Source organism: Podarcis cretensis (genome assembly GCF_951804945.1).
Source record: "Podarcis cretensis genome assembly, chromosome: 5".
Classification (NCBI taxonomy): Eukaryota; Metazoa; Chordata; class Lepidosauria; order Squamata; family Lacertidae; genus Podarcis; species Podarcis cretensis.
Window position 1 is genome coordinate 50498037 of NC_137174.1, and position 26705 is coordinate 50524741.

Genomic DNA, 26705 nt, shown 5'->3' on the forward strand with positions numbered 1-26705 from the left:
CAATAGAATGTGAATAAGAATACTGATGTGAAAATGTGGAGAGCTTAAGGGTGGGAAAATGAGAAACTACAAGAAACCAAAGTTGACAGATATGCCCATCCTTAAACCAAGGGTGGAGTACTTCTGGCCCTTGAGCTGGAAATATAGTGGTGCCTCGCAAGACGAAAAGAATCCGTTCTGCGAGTCTCTTCGTCTTGCGGTTTTTTCGTCTTGCGAAGCAAGCCCATTAGCGGCTTAGCGGATCAGCTGATAAGCGGCTTAGCGGATCAGCTGATAAGGGGATTAGCGGATCAGCTGATAAGCGGATTAGCGGCTGAGAAAAGGGGGGGGGGGAACCCGCAGGAACTCGCAAGACATTTTCGTCTTGCGAAGCAAGCCCATAGGAAATTCGTTTTGCGAAGCACCTCCAAAACAGAAAACCCTTTCGTCTAGCGGGTTTTCCGTCTTGCGAGGCATTCGTCTTGCGGGGCACCACTGTAGTTCATAGCTGAATTTCACCTGGGCTTTTCAGTTCCCTTCCTGCTCAGCAGGCAGCAGCTGAGAGGAGAAAGTTATTTGGTGTTATGCAGTCTGTGTAGCTGCAATTCTTTTCTCTGCAAGATAATCTGCTGCAGGAAGATCAAAGTAGAGGGGGAAATACTCTGGATGAAATCCTTGCAAACATGGTTAGCGTGTTGGACTGGAGAAAACAGGTTAAAATCCTCACGTAACCCAAACCCCATTGGCTTAACCTAGTTTACAGGTTGTTAGTCCTCCTAATCAATCTTAGTGTATTGGTAGAAGAGAGCCTTTCATGAGTAATTCTGTCCACAATTTTTTTAAAAAAAGTTCAGATGTAAATGCTTGTCAAACCAATTATGAGACCAACACAGGAAGTCCCACAATTTATTGCTGATTTTAATTGTCAGCTATATAAAAATTGCTTATATCTTGAAGTGTTGATAGCAACATTATCATTCTTTTAAAATTAAACACAAGGCCCTGCTATCGTCTTTTATATTCTGCATTCATTGATGGGGCATTATACCTGATCCCACTTCCAATAGTGTTTCCACCTGCAACAGTTTTGGCACACATACTGTTTTATTTTGTTTTTTGGACAGTGCGTGTCCAATAGCTGCTTGCTATCCAAACCTTTCCATTCCACAAATATTCTGGGTATGCTTTTTGTTCTGCTTTTTTGGTACTGTAGTACAATAGTGCCCCTATTATTGCCCTGGATAGCAATAATGTGGTATTGTTTGGGAAGCACTGCAGAACTAATAAAGCTGAATGATGTGTGGGTGGTCCAGTAAATCCAGTGTGTCATGCACAATTACTGCTTCACTGCTATGTTGCAGAATATACTTTCAAAAAACGCTGGTTTGGTAGGGTTCATGCTTTGCCAGGGTAACTATTTCATAGAATACCTGTCCAATAAATGTAGATAGACTCACAAAATACACGAACCTTTGGTAACTAAATCATGTTGGGGAAAATTAGGAAATTTATAGCCAAGTCTTTTATTTCTCTTTTGTCTTTCTTCAAATAATCATCTTACTCATCATACATGCCAATTCTAATGATTTGTTTTCTTTAAGCAAATCAACATTACAATGACAGAAGGGTTTTCTTTTTTAAGAAAAAAACCCAGACTCTTATTGGAGTTACAATATTTCTTTTTTTGATAATTTCTGACAGAAATCAATTTTGCCCTAATTCTGGAAAAAATTATATGTAAATAGGATCATATGAATAGAACATATTGGCATATAAGTGCTTGCAGAACTGGGTCCTTTGTTTAGAATAACAACAAAGTGAGGTAAGAACAGTCAACAAAAATCATCACACTGTGACAACATAACTTCAGCATAAGAATCAGGTCTCCTTTTGAAATGTGAAACTATTTCAACAATCATGCTAGCATAATTTATCAATGTGCAACTAATTAAAACAGCATAGCAGTCATGATAAAATGTAACCTAATGACCTCGGATGAGAGGGAACTACATACTGTACAACAGTTCCTTTTGATGTATTTAAATTCTTTTCTTTTTTTATACATTCAGTTCTCATCCAAATTAAGTAGTCAAATGATAATACAAAAGAAAAACACCTACCAACTCACAAACAGGGCGTTATTACTGCTACTGCACCATCTTGGCATGCAAGTAACTATGTAGTCAAAGTGTAAACAGTGAAATGTCTCCCCCTTCCGGAAATAAAATGATTTTTTAATTAAAAATGCAGGTATAATTATAAACATCAGTTATATTTGTATAGCTTTCATAATTAGCACAACTCCACTTTAAGTAAGAGTTTATACCTCTGCTGATAGATAACTCCCATACAGGCAGCTGTCAAACTAAGGACTGCTACTTTGCCCTTATGAGGAAGTTCTTGCAAGACGACTGGGTGGGGAACCTGCCGTGACCAGTTCAGAGTGCAGCTCAGCTCCAAAGAAAATTGTAGATTTAGTCTTCTTCATTTCAGTGATGCTTAAGTTGAAGAACTAAATACGTAAATTTAATTGATCTTGAATGCATTTAACGTTCCCTGAATTTGAGACATTAAGCCTAAATATAAACGTGCTTCATCTGCCGCCACCTTCCGCAAACAACTTTTACATTAAATATTATGGTTGGACTCCAACATTAGTTATAACTGGATTAGACCTACTGAAACAAATGGATTTGATAATAATAATAATTTATAACAATAATTTATTATTTATACCCCGCCCATTGATTTTCAGTGGGTCTACTCTGAGTATGACTTAGTTGGGTACCACCTTATCATTCATCTATTGAGTGACATTCCACATGATCAGAGAGTTGGGGGAATTTCCAAAACAACATGGGAGGTGGTGTGGCAGCTGAAGGGAAAATGGCCAAAAATTGGTCCCGCTCCTCTGTGAGTAGTTACCTCTGCTGGATCATTGTTCCTTCTGTGAATGGAAGGGCTGAACTGCATAATGAAAATAAAACAAGGACGCTGCTTGATCTTTTCTTTAAAATAGTCAAAAAATTCCCTTTAGCTTTTGTTGATAAGGTGATCTCACATACAGAAAAGTCATTCCAAGAGTTCCAAGTGACAAAACTTCCTACAAGCCACTGGCGACTTTATTTTAGGGTACAGTGGAATTACTTAAATGCAATGAATACGAAGAGCTTGGATCTGTTGCTCTGAGAGGGAGGACTTTTAATAACTGTGATAAAGGGGTAAGTGTGGCCAGGGCAACATTATTCTGCAAATAAGCGGATATGGCATTAATTTTAACACTGGACATTGAGGCTGCCATTTGCCACAAACTTGAGTATGCTTGAGACTACTGTAATCAATAGACATCAGCATGCTTAAAGCTACATTTGACTTCAGCCTTCACAATTATGTTAGTTAAAAAAGCATCAGATATTCTTCTGCAGAGAGTTTTGCAATTTTTCTACTCCTGGGTCTTGCAATTTTGGAGATGGCTATTGGGGGAAAAGGGATCTTGGCTGCTGGACACGCTTTCCCAAACTCAGTCGGATCTGATAATGGTTGGCATGGAAGACAAGCATGTACTCTTTGCTGTATTCACCATTCTGAATTCTTACATAGTAGAAAAGTCCAGTCTTCATCCTGCTTCAGACCTTAGACTGTGGCAGGGTCCTTTGGAAGGCAGAAATCTTTGATATGCATAAATCCTTTCAGAGTTTTCTTTTGTTACATCTGGCTCATTGAAATACATGGTTTTTGCTATATCTGCCTATCACAAAGTTCAAATTATGCCTTCATATCAGGGTAATGATAATATTATTTATATCCCTAATAATGTCATTTTCTGCTTTCTTAAGTGTGTGTATCTCAGCGCTAATCAAGCTGACAAACTGAATAACTCAACACTTCTAGCTATATAACAAGTCCTTTAGACTTACTTTAATTTTCCATGATATATTTCCTTCCACATTATAAAACAATGTACTATCTTTTTCCAGACATTTTTATTTATTTCCTGATATGAATAACAAGATGTGTGGAGAAGTATTTTTCATATCATTACTGATGTCAGAATCTTTTCATAAGGTCCTCCAGTATATTCACCTTTGTCATTCCAGATGCCCTGCTTTGGGGCACAGCAGAAAGAAGGTGCTAATCTATCTGAGCCTGGAGGTTCTTACCACCATTCTTGCCACCATCCAGAGGTTGCCTCCATAAAACCTGAGGCTGTATTTTAGCTTACAATGGAAGCTCTTTAAAAAAGAAAAAAAGAAAGAAAAACATTACAGAATATACAAATGTGTTATTTTAATCTCAGACACAAGTTCCTTGACGTGTTGAAAGGTGGTGTTTTCGATTTCTGACTGCCGAATTCTTATCTTTACACTCTGAGGGCTTCTGTTGTGAAATGTCTATCAGTGCACTTGCAATTGCCAGTCCTGGAAGGAAAAGGAAAAGAGGAATTAACATTCTGCTATGAGAATACTTTTTCCTGCTTTCTCTTTCTACTTTCACTGAGAGGAGCTTCTAATTCCACTAGAAACTAGCTCATGAGCAATTGAATCAGACTTGCCATATGATTGCTTGAGCATTCCCTCCTGGTCTGGTACAAAAGTTATGAGAGAAAACATACAAAACTGCAGTATTTTAAGCACAGAAATAGTTTTATTTATGTATTGCCTTTAGGAAAGCCTGGTGGAAAAAGAAAACCCCAAACTAATAATACCACTAACTAGCAGCGAAACTGATATAGTAGAATACCCCTGTTTTCATCTAAGGAATGTTGGAGGGTATGACAAAAGTAAATAAGACACTTGTCACACACTGTAGCTGGGTTTTCATATAAACAACAACAACAAAGCAATACCAGAAGCCAGTGAAAGCAAAGAGTTATAGTCCTCTGTCCCTGTGCCACAGTCCCAATCCCACTCCTTCCCTGCTGGCTCTTTATTTTTAAAAAAAGATAGACGTCCAACTTGTTGCTTAGGGTGTATTACCGTATTTTTCGTCCTATAGGGCGCACCGGCCCATAAGACGCACCTCGTGTTTTTTTTTGGGGGGGGGGGAATGAATAAAAAAAAAATATTTTCCCCCCAGCCGCGGCTGCCGCCCCAAGCCTTGCACACACCTGCCCGAAGCATGGGGCACCCTCTGGAGGGCTCCCCGTGCTTCGGGCGACAGGCTGCCGCCCCAAGCCTCGCGCGCTCGGCGGGACCTCCCGCCGGGCGCGCAAGGCTTACGGACACTTGCCAGGGCTGCAGGCTGCTGCCCACAAGCCTTGTGAGCCCGTGGGAACTCCCGCCGGGCTTGCAAGGCTTGCGGATAGCTTCCTGAAGCCTGGAGAGCGAGAGGGGTCGGTGTGCACCGATGCCTATCGCTCTCCAGGCTTCAGCGGAAGCCTGCATTCGCCCCATAGGGAAAAAGTGCGTCCTAAGGGGCGAAAAATACGGTAATTAAGGCTTGGGAGACACAGATTTGAGCTATTTTATCTAAATACTGCTTCCCATCAAGTGAATTGCGGTGGGTGGGTTAGGATTAGGGGTGTGTGTATTTATGAGACAAGCAGCACAAAAACCCAAACAACAAAACCAGTACTATAAAATACTATCTACAAAAAGCACTGGGTTTTTTGGGTAAAAAAAAGAAGAGAGGTGCCAGATCATATCTTGATAAAAGTGCTGTGGGTACCAGCACAAAATGGCTGCCATGGGCTGCAAAAAAAAAGACATTATAGTTCTTTGTACCATTGAGCAGAATCACGAAAAGCACATTAAAATCCCCAACCATGTTACATACTTAAAACAAGATCTTAAAAGGCCTGGAAGAACATAAAAGACTTAAGCTGGCACTGAGGACATCAGTATGTGTGCAAGGTCAGGGGAAAGGAGGCATCAGTGAATTGCCTTACTAACTACAACTCTGCGTGTTTTGTCAATTAAGAACAGCCATGAGAATGCTGATACTTAAATATCATACAATATTTGAAGATTCTTGACTTTGATTTCTAATTGTGCCACCATACACTGTTCTTCAGTTCACTGAGTGGATATATAGCTTGTCAACATGTCAGTATGCAAAAATTAGATGTATCTGTAAAATATTCCCTCTCATACTGTTTACTGAATCAAAATCATTTCCATGTTGCAAAAGCACAGATACAAAGGGCAAAATCCAACATGTGCAAAGAATATTTCATGGCTTGTCAGAAGACCCAACGGGGTTCAAAAGGGACAGTTATTTCTCAGGGGGCAAAGTTAAAATGTAGAAGTAGCCTTTTGGATTCACTATATGCTTTTCCAGGTTCCACAAGAGTAGATCAACTTGTTGAAAAACTCTTCCCTGCTGTTCACAGAGAAGAAGCCTAGTTTATCTCTCCCCACATCATTCTGGATGCTGTCAGATGCTTCCCCATGATACTAATTATGGCAGCATCTCAGGGCAGGGCCATCTTTCTCCTCATGAGTCAGAGTATTCTTTTCACTTGCTTTGTTGTCCCACAGCCTGACTCTTGTTAAGCGGAGCTGTGAAGCTCCTACAAAGATGCTTCCTTTAATCTTCCTCCCTGCTCAGGATCACTTCCTCACATTGCACTAAACACATAGCTTGGTGATGCTTGTTTATTATGCTTCAGGTAGCATGGAGGGGTGATCAGATCACAAGTGGTGCATGTGAAAAATACCTTTTGTAGTGGTCCCAAAGAAAACTTGCCTGGAATGCCTGTTTACCACAGAAAGGAAGCTGGCACTACCACCATTGGGAACTTCTTTCCTATGACAAATAGCAGTGTCTGTGTGTGTGTGTGTGTGTGTGTGTGTGTGTCTGTGTCTGTGTCAGTGTCATCTGTATCTGTATGTATGTGTATATGTATAGATGTTTATTGGAACTGCAGCATGAGAAACTGCATCACAGTCCTTATTCCTTTTGCACATGTGAATGCTACTTAAATTACATAATCAAGCATGCCTTGCCACATTGTGTGATGTAGTTTGACCCTAATTCATATCCTTTAATGGATCCATACAAATTAACATACACAAGCATGGGGCCATGAAATCATTTCCCACATCATATTTGCCATTCTCTGACTCTGCATCATTCAGTAGCACTATGGCATTGGTGGCTGGAATAGCAGTGTTCAGCATGAAATTGTCCTTCGTAAGAAGAAGTGCTAGGGGTTGTAGCCAACGGTAGTTGGAGTAGACCCATTGAAGTTAATAGAAATGGTTCATTAATTTCAGTGGGCCCTTTCTGAAGAAAGCTTAGTTGGACAGAAAACCAGGACTTGCTTTGAGCCCTCGGGATGAAAGAAAGATCCAAATTAATTGGTGCCCACCAGTCTTAAAAATATAACCTAGGTTGCAGTCCAAACACATTTACCTGAGAGTATGGTTAGAAAGAAACATGCACAGGATTGCATCATTAATGTGGTTTCAAGGTGCAGAAAGACATCAGACATCCACAGGACTCTAAACCCAATGTTCAGGCTACTGAAGAACTCTTGAATTTGTGAGTAAGTCAGGAAGAAATGTGTATCCTGGAGGTTGGTAGAGAGCCCAAGTCAGCTTACCATAGCTGTCCAAGGACCTTTTACATCTTTATTTCTCCTTTTAGGTCATGCTCTGATAAATACCAAATATGGTATGTTTTCATATGTTGTATGTGTGTTTCTGTACTGCCCACTCCTGCTTGTAGTTGAGAAACCTCTTGTTTTTGTCTTTCTCTTTGCTCTGAGAACAATTTAAAAATTTCCATATGCATGGCTCTTGTCTTAGACTGGTTCCAGTTGATATTAGCCTCAAGTTTTCACTTTCATTGATGCCTTTCTAGCACATACGACTAGTGCTCTGGCTCCAGTGCAAGGCCAAGTCTGATGCCCTTGCACCAGACTATGACCTGTCCTCATTTCCAGTGCCAGTGCATCCACTTCTCTGGCACACTGAGGCATTGTTGTGCAGCATTTTTAAGTGTCATTCAGTCTCCACAGACCAGGTCATACTAGTGAATTGATTTAGTAGTAAGCAAACAAGCAAGCAAGCACCAGATTGATACTTGCTTGTCAGCAACTGTCTTTAGTTAAATCTTCAAATGTTACCGCTTTCCTGTTACAGTTAGTGAACTGATCTAGGATCAGGCTAGGGATAGAATGTGCTCCCCAATAAAACACATCAAGGCACTTTTTACCGGACACCCTGAACTCACAAAAGAGCTGAACCTAACATGCTTTTCCCAAGTTTTCATTTTCTTGAAATATGCTTTATTGGATGCTGTTCCTCTTACTCCACTATTCAGAAGGAACTGCTTCTTTTCAATCTAAACTGCATACTGGGACATGCTTGCATGCTGTTAGAGTTCCATTAATATCAAGTCACTCCAGAAGATCATTTTTCAAAACGTCACACAAATCATCCAATGGAATTCACTTACCGTGTTCTCTAGGCCCAACACAGTTCCTTGTTATCAAAGCAGTACAATTAACTAGGGGAACAATTCATTACTTCAGACTGGCGGTCTAAAAGAATTTCATTTACCAAGTCAAAATGATGCACAGACGCTGCTGGCAAGTAGAATTTACATCAAAATGCAACCAAAGAGTCAATAAAAATGCTGGGGCTTAAATATTTATTATATGCTTTACCTTTATTTAATAGGGTTGTGTTTCCAAACAGTTAGAGTTAATATTATTGGCTGGAAATGTAAATCCTATGATATCTCCCATTTGTCACCCCTAGTTTCATGGCTTGTTATAATTTACTTCATGCATTCCCCCTTTAAAAATATTCCCTCCTGAGCTGAGAGCCTCTGTTTCTTCAGTTCTGTAGCAGTAGTACTGTAGAATCAGCATGGTTCAGTATCAAATCACAGAAGCAGAATTAATGAGTCACATGTACAGGTCAGAAGCTTCTCTGTGATCTTGAGGTCAGGAAATTCCATCTTGGAATAGGATTTATCAAATCAGTTTTAGCTTTACAGAAATGGGGATGACTATTTTCATAACCTTTGGTTAGGAAACAATCTATAGTTTCCTTTAGTGAATGCTAGAGACACCATTAAAAGGAGCGGCCAATCCAATATGCCAGAGAAAATGACATTATTATTTTTAAAAGACAACACCAGAAACAAGAAAAAACAATATTATCTTGGTTGTACATAGAACAACTATAGTCTTCCCTAATGGCAATTTAGTGGTAATAGTTGATCCTCAAGCACTAAATGCCTAACTATAAAATTACTGGTGTGCGGGTTTTTTATTTTTAACAATTATGCAGAACAATTAATAAGTACAGAAATAAAATGTACCACAATAAAGCAGATTGCCTTGCAAACTGTGGTGTGCAATTTAAGATGTAAGTGCAACACTTGAATTTTACATTTGAACAATAGGCTTTGGAAATGGATTCATTCTGAGATAGCTTTCCCCGCTCCCCACAACTTTTGCAAGAGCAGGCAGTACTATACATTTTAATTTTCCAGCAAAACAGCTTCATTAGGCGTGAAAGGTTAATTGCAGGCTTAGGTGCAATTCAGGGAACCACACGTGAGGCTTTGGAGAATAGAGCCGCCTGCTACAGAAGGCAGTGAGCTATAAACTGTTTGCCCTGCTGAAATGTTTTACTACCTCATTTACTAACTGTCTTCTTTTACTGCTTGTATTTGTAGTTCTTTTAAACCTTTAATAGCTACAGTTTTATTTCACTGTAATCAGATTTAAATAGAAATACCCAGGCTGGGATGTTTGAATCTCTCCCCCCCCCCCCCATTTTGTTGTATACAGCTACATACTAACTGATGGAAGACCATATTACCTTCCAGAATAAGAAACCAACATTTTATACTTTAGTTTTATTTGCTGGCTGAGAAATGTAAGTTTCCCCATTCCTCTATTGTTCATTTTAATTAAAAATTTATCATGCTAACGCTTTCTCCTTTGTTAAAGTGAAGGGTGTTAAAGATGACCTGCTAGTTTTGGTTAGGCGGATAATTGGAATACATCCCCCTTTTAAATACATATTATTGTAAGATACCATTCTGGATAGATAACTTTATTAGATTAAATTACTGGCATTTCTACATTGTTATGCAGAATCTGAACATTCACAATACGGAACACACTATGATAATTACAGTAAAGACCCATCAGTGTAGAATCTTTAATACTCTAAATGAAAATTAAAGAAGTTAACCATAATGTCACAAAGAAATTTAGAACAACAACCAGATTAGGCAAGAGTTGTCATGCAGGCAAGTTAAAAACAGAAAAGATGGTGCTCTAATGCCGTTTGAAACCAAAAGCTTCACATTTCAGCATTGCTGCAATTTCCTTGGTTAGTCCCCCCCCAAAAAAGCTCCTGTAAAAGCCCAGGAACTGAGGACTAAATGCAGCTGCATTAGTGCAATGAACTCATTACTTAGTATATTAATAATATCAGAGATCCCTGTACCTATGAAAGTTAATGCAAATGGCTCTAGTGAAATTTCAACCCTACTGAGAAAATAATGGGAATTAGAATGGCTAATCAGTGGTTAACATAGATCACCATGGAGCTCAACAAGTACATCTTCATTTTTATTTCATCAATACTATTTATAATTACACACTGGGCATTTTTACTAGGTTCTGTCATTTATAATGATCGTTTCAGTGCACTAAAGCACTCTGCAAGCACATATGAAAATATCCTGGTTCATCAACTCTCATTTATAATGGTGTGAGCACTATCTTAATGTTATGCCAGGGTTTCTACTCTTGCTAGCCTTATTTATAAACATTAACTTCACTTGCACCCATTATTCAGAGAGAGAGTACATTTACTGAATGCATCGTAAACCGAAGAAGAACTGAAAGGTACAAATCAGGTGCTCTTAGCCATCCTTTCCTCATCTCCCACCTCTGTGTTCCAAGATGCTGTGTTGGACTCAGCTCACAAAGCAAGGCTGCATTTCAGCCTATTAAAATGAATCAAGGTGCTCTCATTTCCCATCTTCTTTTGTTTTGTTCCATCATGGAACGAAAGATGGCATACATGTAGTTCTCAGGCAGTCACCTTTCTTCCCCTATTCCTCTTTCTTCAGTCCCCAGTTTACCGTCTCTGTTCCCTTCCTCCAGGCTCCCCCTCTCTAAGACCCTGGTGTCCTTCATGTCACCTTTAGACTTCTGCTTCCCCTCTCCCTCATTTTTGGCTCACTTCTACCTCCTTACCTAAAGTACCCTCTTGTTTTTCACTGTCAGTTTTTGGTTAGGATGTGGAAAAGTATGTCCATTTAAGTAATGATATGAACTACAACTCCATTAAATCAAATATTTGTATTGTAGGCAGATGAGTGCTATTTTCTTTTATGGAACAAAATCCCATTCAGTAGTAGTTTGTCTTGGACTCACCACATGGAAGCAGCTGTCACCACAACTGTCATCCCTAAATATGTAGCAAAATAAACATTCTCTGAGAGGCAATTATGTTGGCAGATTTATAAACTAAAGTGCCTTGAAATAACCTTTGGAAGCAAATTTTGGAAGCTAAAAAGATCTGTGTTCAGCAGCTCCCTAACACTGCACCTAACTTCTTAAAAATCCAATTACACAGACTTCTTACTTAGCATAGATATTTGATGCGTGATAGATCCTTTCCACCCAAATAATCAGTTTCTACTTTTAAAGTGTGTCTGCTCATTAATAGTGAATCAGTTAATCATAAGAAGACGCACCTCTGCTCTCACAATGCTGTTTGTTCTTCTAATTTGATTTCAAGGAAACCCTTATTCACTGATTTGTGACTTCACAAGAATATAGTGTAGTATGTTAACCACACCTGAATCGTGTGTGATCTCCAAGGTAGAAGAGAAAACTCCACCTTACCTTATTGTAAACAGTGAAGACTCTGCAACATTAGTGACTTACAGTTTGTAGTTTGCATTTTTCAGCTGATTCTGTTTTCTGCTATTAAATCAGTGACAAAGCAGATCAGCAAGAGCTAGGTGATTGGAACTTAAAGGATGGAAAGCTGTAACTAGGAAGTTAAAAATTTTCCCCACTCCAATTCTACAGTCAGTAACCTCAAATCTTATGACTGGAATAAATTATGCAAAATGATCAGTGCACATATATATGCATATGCATGTTCTAATTCATAATTCAAGCAGAACTGCTTGTTTCCATGTTTTGCTTCATTTTAGGGAAGTAAACTTTTTAAAAAGGGGGTAAATGCAAATAGGAGACCCTGTAGTGTGATAAGGATCATCTAATTTTATACATCCCTTATGACCATGCTTTGGAACAGACTTTTTTCCTCCCAGAAATACAGAAAACTAAAGCATTTATCATCCATTTACAGTTACTAGTATAATCTCCTTTAATCCATGTATTTACCCTGGAAATCTCATTCTGCTGTTATCCCACATGCCAATCAGAATGAGCTGTTGACAGAGAAATGTCACACATATCAAAGAAATGATAGTCCTTGAAACACAAAATGTATGTCTTCATTTTACCCAGACTTTTTCGCTTATGTTTTCTATTTTACCTGTTCCAGTGAAAGCCCAAAGCCTTGCTAAAAATATAATCTGTTGAATAAGAGTATTGGGTTTTGGAAATCCTGGTTTAAAATCTGTGGGGGAGAAACCTTTCTTAGCCTCAGTTCACCATCTGAAAAGTGGGTGAGATAAGGAAAAGCACACTATAAAGCACACTGCATACTTAAAGTAATATGGAAATGATCAATAATACTAAATTGGGAAAGCAACAGAATCTTCAGTTTTATCGGAAATGTCAGTGGCTTGTAACAATTTCTTTCTTTTCATTCTTTTCTTCTTTTGTACTGAAATTAATGATAACATTCTACAAAACTGATATTTGATGCTATCCCTTACAAAATCCTGCCATTTCCAAAGAGATTCACGGTGCTTCATTTTCACTTCAAATAGATGCCATATAATAGGGAAAACCTGCTCGATCTGAGTAATGATCAAAGCATCACTATCTTTGCTGTTGATATTGTGGTTAGGTTTGACAGTCTCCTGATAGGAGCTTAGCAAAGGAGAAAGAAAAACATTAGAAGCATAAAGTGTCCCATTTGCTTTTGTCTCAGATACTCATTTCTTCTTGGTTCCTTGTTAAAATCTATCCTTGTCAGACTACTTCAAAGCTTCTCCCATACTCCACATTTTGCCGCCACCTCCATGACAAATCCAACTCCTTAGTGGACATTAGCTGTGGCCCATGTGGAAAGCATGCTATTCTTCCAAGTCCCTATCACCAAGCAGTAGCTGAAGGAGAGAAAGCTATGTGCTTTAAAGTTTAATCAGTTTCAGATTTGTTTTATCTTCCCTATAAAACAAATGTACTGGTTGCCACTATCCAGTGAACAGGAAGAGGTGATTTTCACAGCGCAAGCCATAGTTGTCATTTCAGATGTTTACTGCAACAATAGTTTTCCATTCCAAGACAACAAAATTTGGGTACCTAGTCGGGCAAGGTCTGGGCTGGAGCCCAGTGCAAAAGGAACAGAGTCCATAGGAAACTAGCAGAGACGCAAGTCTGTTATTACATTACATGTACATAGGAAGCTTCCATGCCGCAAGTCAAATCCATCTAGCTTAGTATTGTGAGCACTGACTAGGAGCAACTCTCCAGGGTTTCATACAGGGAGTCTCTCCCAGTGTTGCCTGGAGACGCTGGGGATTGAATTTGGGACTATCTACATGCAAAACTGATGCTCTGCAGCTATAGCCCTCTTCCAAGTCTTCTACTGCCGAGCAACCCTTCTATAAATGATGCAGGCCAACACAGTTGATATGACATAGGCTACAAATGTCTCACATAGGAAGAACTAAAAGTGCAAAACTAATTTAAGACCATGTCTGTCACTCACATAAATAGTATTAAGAAATTAAACACCTGGAAAATATTCTAAAAATGTGTATCCATTTTACAGATGGGAAACACTGAGAGTATCTAGTTTGTAGACAGCTTAGTCTATGAATCCATAGGAGAGAACCCAAAGTATATAGCTCAAACAAGTGGACCACTACAAGCTTCAAATCAAGCAAGCCCATAGAAAGAACTCAATCCGCACAAAGCAGATTACCCAGTCTTAGGGCTTTTTGAGGGTTCCAGTCAATCAGTCTTAAGAGGCTTCTCAGTGTCCCCTTCTGATGCCTTCTCCATACTTCTAGGCAAGACACTCTTACCTAGGGGAAAGAGAAGGGAGAGGCAGTGATAGGCCCTCTCAAAGATGGGTGGCTAATTTTTCCCAGTGGAGATTAGAATTCAGCTAAAACTCTTAGGTTTCCTGCTGGCAAAAAGATGCTCAGTGTTTCATTTCCCACTCATGGTATGGTTCCCAAATGAAGTCCTCAATCTTAATTCTGGGTAGAAATAGAGAGTCTACATCTGTGGGACTCACCTGCCCCAGTATGCATACTTGCACAAAGCATATATGTGCAAAATAAAAATAAAAATACACAACTTTAAAATAATAATGGGAAATCAACATTTGCATCCTTTGACTGGCAATACGGGGCCCAGAAAGCCCCTAATTGGCCGAGTTGGTACCTTTCTATCAGTTTTGCAGCCCTAACATCAGCCCACTCTCATAGACAGACTTGGGAAATAGGATGTAATATACGGAAAGACGCCTGAAGGATAAATAAAGGTAAAATGCAGGAACAGAAAGACAGTGTGAGGCTGAGGGAAATGAATTTGGAGGGAGAATGATCAGGGTTACAGTTATGAATCATTTATATTTGCCTTGCTTGTTTTCTGCCTTACAAGGAGAAATCCCTTGGCCTTTTGAAGAATGACTCTTTTGCATCTAAAAAGCCTGTGTTATCCAAGACCTCTGAGCAGGGGTAATTGTAATCTAATTGGGACAGTCAGTTCCAGCTTTTATGCAAAAGAGCAGCAGACAGAGCCTAGTTACCAATTGCCTGGGCATGTAACAGCATCTATTTTAGTTTTAGTTTCGTCCTCAACAGCAATGTCTGAAGAACAAGTTGCTTTTCTAAAATTTCCTTTCAAAACTGGAACAGCTAGTTGACCCACTTCTATCTCGCTACACATACTCTCAATATATTCATTTCTGGGGTGCCTCTAAACTCTGAATTAGATTTGTGTACCTAGATATCTTCAGATGGACTGAACTTAGTGCTGCAGTTGGCAAAGATGTTACACGACAACAGAGGTTGAAGGTCTTGTACTGTATTTTGTATTGTAGAACTATATTTTCCTTCACAACTCACAAACTTTACTTGGTGATGAATATCTTCTTAGACAAATTATTATGGTGAACAAAAATTCTGGTACACCACTTTAATCAAAAGTAGATACTATCTTCACCTATAATGTCTTCTATTCTATCTGCACCCATAATGTGTTCTCTCTTATACATTACATTTGGTAAGGCTGAGTAACTACCAGGATCAGAAGCGTTTGGGGGGGAGGCAGTTGCTAACATTCTGCTTTAATATATTGTCGACTTTTTCCTTTAAGCTTGGGTTTTTTATGAAAAAAATGTTTGTTAAGCAAAATTAAAATTTTCCAGTTATTCAGTATCCAGCTGAATTCTGCCATTAAATATTCAGTGCATCTCAGATTCCATTGCTAGCAGTCATAATGACAAATAAATAATCTTTGGTATTTAATTCAGGATTAAGTGAACCAGTTCTTAGAATTTGGAAAGCAGATTACTGTGTGAGACCTCCAGGCCTTCAAACATTTGTGATGCATGGCTAGTCAGATTATCTGCAGTACACCCATAAACATCAGACACATCAGGGAAAAAAAGGAAGCAAGAAAAGCAAAATAGTAAATATCCTCCTCTCAATTTTGGCTAGCTCCATTACCAAAGCTGGCCCAATCTCATTCAGCATATTGATTTAACTCAGTCCAGCAGAAATGACTAGGACTTTGCTCATAGGTTTGAGTCACAGGAATGTTTTCCATTGAGCAAGCTAATGTGGTGAAGGAACAGTTACAAAAAATGTTGCTGTCAGGGGCTCAGGAGCAGAAGCACAGGGAAGAGGGGGGATGGAGAGCGAAGGGGAAGAATCTGAGGGCAGCGTAGGGGAAGATGACAGTGGCCCGAGAGATTCCATGAGCCTCTCCAGCGAATCGGAAGATTCACAGAAGGGGGCTCCGATGGCCAGGGCAAGGGGGGTCCCGGGAGGGACGCACCAGAAGCTAGGGGCCAGCAGCGACTCCCAAAGCAGCAGCTGGAGATCGGGACCAGTTTCCCCACCAGAGCGTAGCGGGGGGGAAGAGTCCCATGTGTCAGGGCAGGCTTCCCCTCCAGTGGGGAGAGAAGATGAGTCAGGGCTGACCACGCCCCTATCGCTGAGTGAGGGAACGGAGGGGAGGTCAGATCCAGCTAGCCCCCCCGAAGGGGGAAGCAGTGACAGGAGCAGTGTAACGGTCAGGAGGAAGGTGGCCGGGTGGGCGCGCGCGCCAAGTTCAAATGTACAGGCGCGCGGGACAGCAGGGAGCTCGGATTGGGAGCCAGGTCCTAAAGCACGCCGGAGGCAGGGGGAAGAATCCGGGGACTCTTCAGCATCAGAAGAGTCCAGAAAGGGCAACACCCCGGCGGGCAGACGGACCCAGAGGAGGAAAGAACAATGGAAGAGGTGGAGTAAGGCTAGAGTCTTAAACTGGTGTCTAGGGGGAGGAGACTCAGACGGAGCTTCGGCGGTCTAGGGTTTAAGACGTAGAGCTGCGCGCTACGGCTTTGGAATGGAAACTGAACTTCAATAAAGACTTTTGTATATAACCACGACCTGGCGTTGGTCCTCTGTGAGCTGGGATCTTGGGCAGCTCTGACAGTTGCAGACTCATAAATAATGGAAAAAGTTGGAGCCATACATCAACAAATTATGAAGGCTGCTTTCCTTTTGACAAATGATGTGCATTTTTTTCAAAACTGAATTTTTCTTTTATATATATACACACACACACATATATATATATATAACTGGTGTCTAGTTTTATTTGTAACTTCAAGTTATAAAATACCTCTGGCCCATTTACATCAACCATACCTTCATGTCCAATTCCCCCCCTAAAGTTCTCTCCCTGCCCCCCATTAGTTGCATTACTATCTTGTTTGTATAAAGTTGTAAGTCTGAGCACAGATTAGTGCTTCTATAGCACAGGAGAACTTTCCCCTCTTATTTACCACTATGACATCTGCTTTGATCCAGCACGGATAATGCTATAACCCTTGTCAGGAAGCAAAAGGAATATTTTGTTAATTGGTGGAAATACCTGTTTGCTCCATTTCCCTTTTTACAGTAACTTCACATAGCCCGACCACACATAGTGTTGACTACACTAGATCACTAGCAGAAAGGTGAAGGAGGGAGAGAATGACCTGATTCTGATCTGCGTACTGAGCTCAGGGTAAAAAGGGGATGGGGCAGTCATTTGTGCTGGCTTGCACATAATACAAAAGTACAGTTTAGCACAACATCAGGGGTGGCTATTTTTTAATTACTGTTTTTGCTGTTGGCTAACCCTCTGAAGACCACATGCCAGCAGTGGGCATCAGCAAATCAAGAGTGGGTATGGTCAGTGCATGCATACATATAGAGGCAGGTATGCACATACAGTGACTACATGGACAAGCCTCAGTGAGCCTGAGGAAACCTGGCTTGTGCATCTCCTTCCTCTCTTTCTCCTGCAAGGCTAAGAGGAGGAGGACTGCTGATGAGTTAGTTGAATTTCAAGGGTTTGCAACTTAACACCATGTGAGAACCAGGAATCCTGGTTTAGAACAACAATTAAACAATCTGGTTTCAGTATCCATAGTTTGAAGATGCCCTGTTTAGCGACTAACCACGATTTGTTGTAAACAAGGATCCCTGATTCATACCTAGCCCTAAGCTAAGGTATCTTTGAAACTTAAAGTAATCATGGTAGAAGTTTTCCTCCCAGCAACGTGGTAAGGGGCGTGTGCAGTCCTGATGCTTTGCTCAGGCTTACTGAGGCTTATGTGTGAACCAGCCCACTGTGTGTGTAGCCACTTGCCTGTGGAGCATTCTTCATCATTGCTCAGAGCTTTTTGTGTCCCTTGGTGAATGCATGTGCACCACATTTCAAAGGCTGGGATAGGTTTAATGTTTTCTTAGTAAGAAGCAGCCCAAGTTTTAATTCTATCTCATTCCAGTTTGATTTTTAAAAAGATGAAACCAGCAAAAAATAAATTAAAAAAAGGATGCATTTGTCTGAGTAAATTGGTCCTCTTCTCTTTTCCCTCCCCTTCGTTCTTTCAGCTTGCCTTTCCCCTATGCATTATTTCAGCACAAAGATCTCAAAGCCACTTGTCTACAGAGATGCTAACACAGAGAGTTTTATTACTATAGCCATGCTTCTAGTCCAAAGGGAGACCATGACAACTGCTTGCTAATACTTCTCATTCCTGGCCTCATTCTTTATTTTGAAATTCAGTATTATTACAAGCAGATTTTAGGGCAACCTTGAATACCTGAAAAGGTTTAAATATTTATGTTATTTGTCAATTTTTCAATTTAATCACTGAGTAAGCTTTCCCCTTTCAGAAAAGAAAAGAAAAAACAAAACCGCTTTCCTTGCTTGAAATGAAAGGTATGTAAACAACTTCTCACATTTGGGAGGGTTTCTCTGTTTTCTCCTTCATTTTCCTTCTTTCATTAATCTTAATCCAAACAAACTTTTATTTTAACACCTGGAGATGAACATTTCAAATTTGCAATCTGAAAAGTTTGCAGCTAATGATTGCATACTGTAGCTTCCCTGTCACCCTCTTCCTTGACTTCACCATTCAGATTTCCTGCCACTGGCTGTGTCAGAGGGAGAAGAGGAAGCAGACTGGGAGGAGCAGGTGTTGGACGCTGAAGAGGTAACAGGATTTAGCGAGAAAGAAGAGGCTGTGGCAGAGAGCAGTCCAAAATCAGAGGAGGAAGCAGAGGCTGACGAGAGGGGCCAAGAGGCACAGATGAGGCAGGCTGCTGAAGAAGCCAGCGCTAGGAAATCTGTAGCCCTCCAAATGTTGCCCTACTAACGGATGTATGGTGAGTGAAATGTTGAATCATTTGCAGGCGACAGATTCAGGGAGATGATTCTTATGACAGGTTGGATGTGGACTAAGTTTAATTGACGTAACCTTCCTCTGAAATCAATGGGACAACTTAAATTATGTCATGACTAAGTCCCAATAATTTCTGTTGCTACTAAGTTCAACTCTGGATCCAACTCAGTGATTGTTAAAATAGCTAATGAAAGCTCTAACCTGCAAAGATCATTTCATTAATAAGGGACTTCCTGTTGCACAGCCTGGTTTTTTGTTACCATTACTTGGTAGTCCGATATCTAATGGATGATCTGTAGTACCTTTATATTGACCAGGAAGACACTTATATAATCACTAGCAATGTGATTTAAGATAATATTTTTGGTCTTTCTAGCTCATGGGTTGGCAAACTAAGGTCTGGGGGCCAAATCCGGCCCAACTGCCTTCTAAATCTGGCCTGCAGATGGTCCGGGAATCAGCATGTTTTTACATGAGTAGAATGTGTCCTTTTATTTAAAATGCATCTCTGGGTTATTTGTGGGGCATAGGAATTCGTTCATTTTTTTCTTCAAAATATAGTCCATCCCCCCCACGTCCGAGGGACAGTGGACTGGCCCCCAGCTGAAAAAGTTTGCTGACCCCTGTTCTAGCTGCTTTCCTCACACGTAAGAGTGACTTGCAAACGTGATGAACTAACAACTTGTGAGCCAATAGTTCATGGCTCCTCTGCTACAGGAATTTTCACAATCTTAAAGATTCATTTGCTAGGAGTATTTGATCTTGCTGATGAATTGATCACTGGCAGTAGTGAGGAAAAAGATAGAAAGCATTTTATGAGCTGGTCCATTGCTTGAGATTGCAACACATTTTTTTTTTCAAATGGTCCTCTATTCATACCCCTCACATTGTCCATTCTAGTCCATATGCTTTTCTAGGCAGCAATAAAGCATACAAATCTGAAAATAATTGGGTGTGAACAATTCAGTGTTTAAGAGCAGTTTGCATTGGTGATGGAATATTTGCTTTAAGAATTATTTTCAGGAGATATTGATTGACAATATATTACACAACCACATCTCTGTGCTCTTGGGAAGGCGAAAAATCATTCTCTGCTTAGCATTTCAAATAGTGTCCTAATTTAAATGAGATTTCAACTTTAATGCTTCTTTTTTTAGACTTCTCATTTGCACTACTGCAGTCTTTCAATCCCTTATTAGTTCAAGTATACAAAGGAAAGAAGATGTGCTTGATGGTGATGATAATAAATACAGTAGGTTAGCATATAACCTCACATATTCAAATGTTGAATGAAAATAAAACTGATTTATTTTCTCTTGTCCCAGCTCAAATATAATGGTACTTGCTGGTCATTATGGTTAAAAAAAAAGCTTAATTCACATGTTGTACCTGCATAAAATTTTATGAATCCTCAAGTGTAATCAAGTGATGCTCATCCATTATGTGTATAATTAGTAAATAATACTTATTTCCCAATAATTTTAGGCTGAAGCCCTCTGCAAACATATAATGCTAAGCATAGATGAATGTATGGTGGTGGCCAGGAGTATGTTTGCTGGCCTAGCCCTGATGTCTGCATGTTCAATGGCCCATCACCACAGACATCTACACTTATACATCCAAATGTACATATGCTTTGAATATGCAAACTGTATCTTGACAAAATGGGGCTGTATGTATGCATTGAATTCAGAGAGTTTACATGAGTTGACAGTTTAGGGGAAGAGACCAGCAGGCACAAACATAATCCCTTCCACACGTTTATCTGAACACAGATTGAAAATCAGGACAAATGTATTCATTTTAAATGTATGTACCTTTCATGCAGTACTTGTCATGAAGAGTTTGTGTCCAAATACAAAATCTTAAGTGAAGATCAGCCCTTAAACAATTAGGTAAATAGGCCTAAAAACCACTCAGAGGCTATGTACATATGACATTTTTTTCTAGAATCAGTGGAGACTACAAGTAGTCTCTACATGTTGCCAAGGGCTGCCAAAAAAGGCCTCGAGGGCCGCGTACACTCCCTTGGGCCAGGTGTTTGACCACCCTGTCCTAGGAGCTGCCCATGTGACCTAGGTCACATGACCTAAGTGCCCCACTAGGTCTAAGTTTTCCCAGCCTCCATTGGAGTGTATCCACTCCTGCCCAATGATATTGTGGGTGGGTGTATGCTAAGATTGCAGTCAGCACTTCCTTCCTTCACCTGAGGCATATGCAGGAAGGAATAACCTAATGAAGGGGAGGGTTTTCAAATTTATATCAAGTAACCATACCCACTTTTGTGGATGGTAGGATCTAGAATCAATCTAGATTGAAAGTAGCATGTTGAATATGAGCATGAATGATTCCATAATGAGAAAAACTACATGTTTGGGCTACAGATGGGTTATTGTGTGCGCAGGCTGAGTATAATGAATGAGCTTTTTATTCTAACTATGAAAGTGTCTTGGAACTTGACATGAAAAGCTGAAATATTTATCATACTTGAATCACAGGGGACAAACCAAGGAAACTAAAGCAAGAAGTTTTTATTTGTGAATTGGTATTATGTTCTTGTCCCAGAATGATAAATGTATTTCTTTATTAGGGAGAGAAATGCTTTCAAGCTAACAGTTCCTTCTGTATATTCATGGCATGTTCTCTTACCAGTGATGTTTCTTTAAATCTATGTCATACACTGGGTCCATATATCAAATGCTTTTTATTCAAATTCTTTAAAAATGTAATTGTTCGAGTATCTTAGTTCTAATTCTTAGTGGTTCTGGGGTTGAGAGGGTTGGGTATGCAAGAATGTCCCCGAGGAGCCTATTTTAGTGCTGCAGAAGTTGCTGGGATCAAAGCCTCTGGATCCTCTATCATTACTATTATTATAACATTTCTTGTACTGCAACCTTTCTCACCATCAGAACCCATGGCAGCTAGCAACATCCATAAAATACAACATTAAAAACAAAGTTAAAACCAGAATCTACAGCAGTGGTTCCCAAACATCCCCCCATCCCAACTGGCCCACTTGAAAATTGCTGAGGGTCTTGGCAGACCACTTAATAATTTTTTTGCATATTACGTAGCAATTGTAATACAGCTGTATGGTTTTTAATGGTATTTTTCAGACATGCTGCAGACTGCCTGAATGAAGCATGCAGAACACCGTTTGTGAACCTCAGCAGTACAGTAATCAATAGCATACAGCAATCAGTGGTGCTGATTTGTGGGGGTCACTCCAGCTACGATTCAAAGGCCTGCATAACAAATAGATCTGAAGCTATCCACCTGAGTGTGTAAAACTGCAAAATCTGTACAGGGATGTCACTGCTGGGAGAGCCAAGGGGGCTATAACAGCAAGGCCTCAGATCTCTGAACCCAGGTTGCCTGGTTATGAGAAATGCTCTTTTTCAAATACACACATATGATCCAAGATAGGCATCTTCTGTGACACTGAAAGAATCCTGCAGTTCAGTTATCGAACTGCACATGGATTTGCTGGCGTACCAACTATATTGGTGCTTCAAGCAACTGTGTGAGTTGCCTGTACACTTGAGTGAGCCCTTACAAGAGTGGTTTCATTGAGGAATTTGGTGCAAAAAAATGTAGGTAATGGTACCAGTCCCAGTACTGAAATAAGTCAGTACACATGTGAAATCAGTCAGTTTTATATGGATTTTAGTAGAGATGCCCACAATATTTTTAAAATAACATGCTCTTGTGACAAAATCCATTTGTTCCCTTTCACTATGTGTTAATTCTCCATTTCTTATCACCCTCTTAATTTCTGCTGAATGAATTCACAATTCCCAGCACCAATGGTTGATACTTAAGTTGCCTGTTTTCACAAGTTAACAAGAAGCATTCTGGTGTAAACATAACAGTTAACATATTCTCTATTGTGACTATTATATAAGGAACAGAAGAGCTTTTGATTCATCGCAACTCAGAGTAACTGGTTGAGTGTTGTGTGTCACAGTTTATTAACTATTTAGAATTATAACTAACCCTTCAAATATATCATCAGAGCAGCTTTATAAGGAAATCTGAAAAACACCACAAAATAGCTAGTGCATTAATAATCTTAAAAGTAAGAACAATTATAAATACAGCATCAAAATAAAAACTTTTCTTTTTTAGAAAGCTAAAAAAGGACCAGCCCTGGGAAGAGTGGATTCCAAGTAAGCTCCTTCTGAAGCCAGGGCACCCCACTAAAAGCTGTCTCTCCAGTATCACCTGCTGCACCTTGGATGCTGTGGAGGCAGATAGAGAAAGGCTCTGTTGAGAAAGGATGGATGGAACAGCACGTGTGGAGGCACAATTGTGCAGAACGGGATTCAGTTCTGACAGCTTTATTAAGCTAATATGCAGAATTGCATGGGTTTTTTTTAGCAACTGTTCTCTGCTGCTTTATCTATTTGTTGGTAATATGTTTCTTGCTTTTATTACATTGTTATCAGCCACTTTAGAAGTTTTAAAATAAATGTGTTGCTGGAAGATTCCAGGTGAGGAAATAGTGTCATCTAGCTGGGATGGTTGGGTATTATCCTGGTAAGCTGCACTAAAAAGCCAGCTGTTGAGAAAAGCCATTCCTGTTGGATGCTAACCATCTGGCACTGTTGCCAAGCAATTGGCTAATGCCTCTGATTTTATCCTAAAGGAAGGTTTTTTTATTTGGTTAGACTTCAGCCTACAGGTGTCTTAAGTTTACCCTGATACTGACAGTCAGCCTCCTTGAGAATGTAGATCCTATATCCAGAGATCTTTGGGTAAACCAATTTCTTCTTTCACCTCTGCCTCCAAAGGCTGATCTCATAGGACTCCGTTTCAAGAACAGACCTGTCAAATCTCCCAATTGCCTTTCATTACTGAATAACTCCTGTATGTCCCAGAGGACAGCTGTGTTAAAATAACAACTTCTCATCTGATCATTTCTAAAAGCAAGAAAGCTACTTCAAGTTATTTCCCTTTTTAATCTATAACTCTTTATCAAATGGGGAAGAATTTCATTTCTGGCTCAGGTTCTGATCCTCTGCTATTTTTCAAAAGAGTGATAATGTGTTCTTAGGATGTGTAATATTGAAGAGTTTTTAAAAATGGGATCGGATCTGCTGAACATACACTTCCGCAGTTAGTATTGATGGGCATTACTCAATGCACATCAAGAGAACAGTGAATGGCTCAAAGTTTTTAATTAGTGCTCAAAATCAGTAAGTATGTTTTACGCTGTGAGGCACTAAGAAGGCCAGAAAGTAGCTGAAATTTCTCCTTTCTTTTAGATGTGAATCTGTGTAGATTCCTGGCTCGGCCCCAGGTATTAAGGAGTGGGAAAACATAAAAGAATGTCATTGGATTTAGGATAGAATAATTTTTATGTTGATAGTAAATGTATGTATGTATGTATGTATGTATGTATGTATGTATATCATGAGATATACATTCTCTGAACTGGAACAGGGGGGATGAGAATCCTTTGCTTGGATAAGGCAAACAATATATTGGAGGACAAGAAAGCAATTAACAATGAAATTCACTGATGCAAAGAAGAATAAGAAAGGAAGTTCTAGAGATTAAAAGCTTCCTGAAAAAGTCTCTGCCTTCTATTGTAGTTGTCACAGTTGAAAACTCTGCACAATCCATATAACTATGTGTGTTATAAAAAAAGAAGCCATTTACTTTTAAGTTATAGCAAATTGCTTTGACTTTAAAACCTCACTATAGAGCAGTTGGACTGTTGCGAATTTGAAGGTTTCATTTGAAAACTTAACTAGTTTCAGAGAAGGCATGCATAAGGTTATGCTGTAAATGAAATATTAGTGGAATTAAAATACTGGAACTTATTTTTAATACAATAATGGCAATCGCCACACCACCACCAACCAACTTTCTACACCTACATGAGACGAAGAACAAAGAAGCAAACAAGACAGAATAAATAATATGGCCAGAGGAAGCAGGAGGAGTGACATTAACTCTTCAAGAGTGCACTGTGAGAACAAGTTCTTGGAAGAGAGGAAAAGGGACCAAAAATAAAATAAGAATGGCCAGAAAAATGAGCCATAGATACTTTTTCAGAGAATATTGCATTTTCTAGTCAGCCCTGAAAAGGTAGGATAAAGTTCTCCTGTGAAGGTCCAAAGCATCAACTGATGTGAGACGTTGATGGAAGAGGGGATAAACTTTAATTAACTGCATGGCTGAAGCAGACTGAAAAAAGGGAAGTTGAAATGAGCCAAAGCATGAGCTGACCAATCTGGAGGTAAATGAAGGTTGGAGCACTGAGATTCAGAGAAGCAAAACTTAGGGCTCTTCAGACCTCAGTGGCAGCATTGGAAACGGGCTGTCCCATTCCATCCTATAGTAATAGCCATATATTTCTCAAGTTTCAGGCTTCAGTCCTGCTTTCCTGCACTAAAATGGTGGCATCAGGGGAAAAAATGGGCACAGAAGTCTATTTCTAGGTGGAGTTATGTCCCACATGCTAAGATCTCATAAAGAAAATACCAGTACATTTTAATGACAGGTATCCAGCAATGGGGGTGTGCATGTGTGCAAGTGAGGGACAAGCTCCTTGTTTAGGAGGAGGCATCTGCCCCCCTCCAGCACTGCTCCCCCTCTAATGCTGCCCATGCTGCACTGTGTTAGTGTTTGGGACATACCTGTCTTGATGGGGGGTGGGGGGAGAAGTTAAGAGGGGCTGAATGTGAAAATGAAAGGAAGATTTTCCATCATTCTCTGTGCTGGTTGGAGCAGTTCAAAGGCTCGAGGATGTGAACAAGGTGCTTGGGATTGGTCAGGGCGACCACTGTGCACCCTTGCTCTTCTTTGTTGATTAAATCTAGCAGGGAGAGGATAGCTGGCAGGGCCCAGGTGGTGATTAATGGTGGTCCCTCATAGAATTGTAGAGTAGGAAAGGGACCCATGGGTCATCTAGTCCAGCCTCCTGCAATGCAGGAATCACAGCTAAAGAATCCCTGACAGGTGGCCGGCCAACCAACCTCTGTTGAAAAGCCTCCAGTGATGGAAAGCCCACTACCTTCCGAGAGAGCCCATTCCCGTCAAACCTCAAATAAAGCAAATTGGTTTATCGCTCTGAGTTTTGCTGTGTTGTATCTTCAGCCCAAGGCACTTTAATTGTCTAAACCAGAAAGTGCCATATAAATCAGCCTAGTGATGTCCGAGGATACATGAGATCTTACAACATGTGTGCAAAGTCCTCCAGTGATCTTTAGATAAAAAAGCATCTGTGCAGGAAGAAAGTGGAATGCGAGAGAGAGAGAGAGAGAGAGAAACACTGTAGACACCACATAACTGCATCACATAAATATCAATATGTACTAATCTGAGCACACAATTCCAAATACCCTGTTCCCAAAAATATTTCCTCAGAACTGTTCCACTTCCAGGTAAAGCTGAATAAATAAATAAATAAATAACCTTATTTGTCTTAATTAAAACTAAAGCCAAATATAATTAAAGTCTTCTGTCTACCCTAGATGAGTACACTGTGCCCTCCCCAAGCATTCATTCATAATTAATGCTACTTTAAAGGTACATTGAATTGAGGATAAATTGTTACGCAGTTGTCTGACTATTCCAATTCTGTATTCAGTCGCTTGGGGTCTGAATGCAAAATAAGACATTTCAGCTAATGCATACTGTAGTTATAAATGTATTGGTTGGACATCTGTATAAATTCCCACCGTACAG

The 26705-nt window shown here is 39.9% G+C and overlaps 2 protein-coding genes across 8 annotated transcripts in view; one reads left to right on the forward strand and one right to left on the reverse strand.

Moving 5' to 3' along the window:
• Nucleotides 1–22226, forward strand: part of LOC307216462 (uncharacterized protein) — a 96510-nt gene extending 74284 nt beyond the window's left edge. For 4 of the 5 annotated variants that reach the window (XR_013839087.1, XR_013839088.1, XR_013839089.1 and 1 more), the window contains 2 exons: nucleotides 18745–18990; nucleotides 22124–22226. Coding sequence is in view for 2 of the 5 variants with exons in the window: in XM_079976792.1 (XP_079832918.1) it covers nucleotides 18745–18980 (236 nt within the window). In the remaining 3 variants the exon portion in view is untranslated. Of the gene's footprint in view, nucleotides 1–18498; nucleotides 18545–18744; nucleotides 18991–22123 lie in introns of all 5 variants that reach the window. The other variant, XM_079976793.1, reaches the window with a different exon arrangement.
• Nucleotides 1487–26705, reverse strand: part of ATRNL1 (attractin like 1) — a 512979-nt gene continuing 487760 nt past the window's right edge. The window contains exons 29-30 of one of the 3 annotated variants that reach the window (XM_079976621.1): nucleotides 8383–8433; nucleotides 1487–4397 (exon numbers count right to left, since the gene is read on the reverse strand). In XM_079976621.1, the coding sequence (XP_079832747.1) occupies nucleotides 4273–4397; nucleotides 8383–8433 (176 nt within the window). In that variant the 3' untranslated portion in view covers nucleotides 1487–4272. Of the gene's footprint in view, nucleotides 4398–7202; nucleotides 7253–8382; nucleotides 8434–26705 lie in introns of those variants that run through there. The other 2 variants (XM_079976623.1, XM_079976622.1) reach the window with 2 other exon arrangements.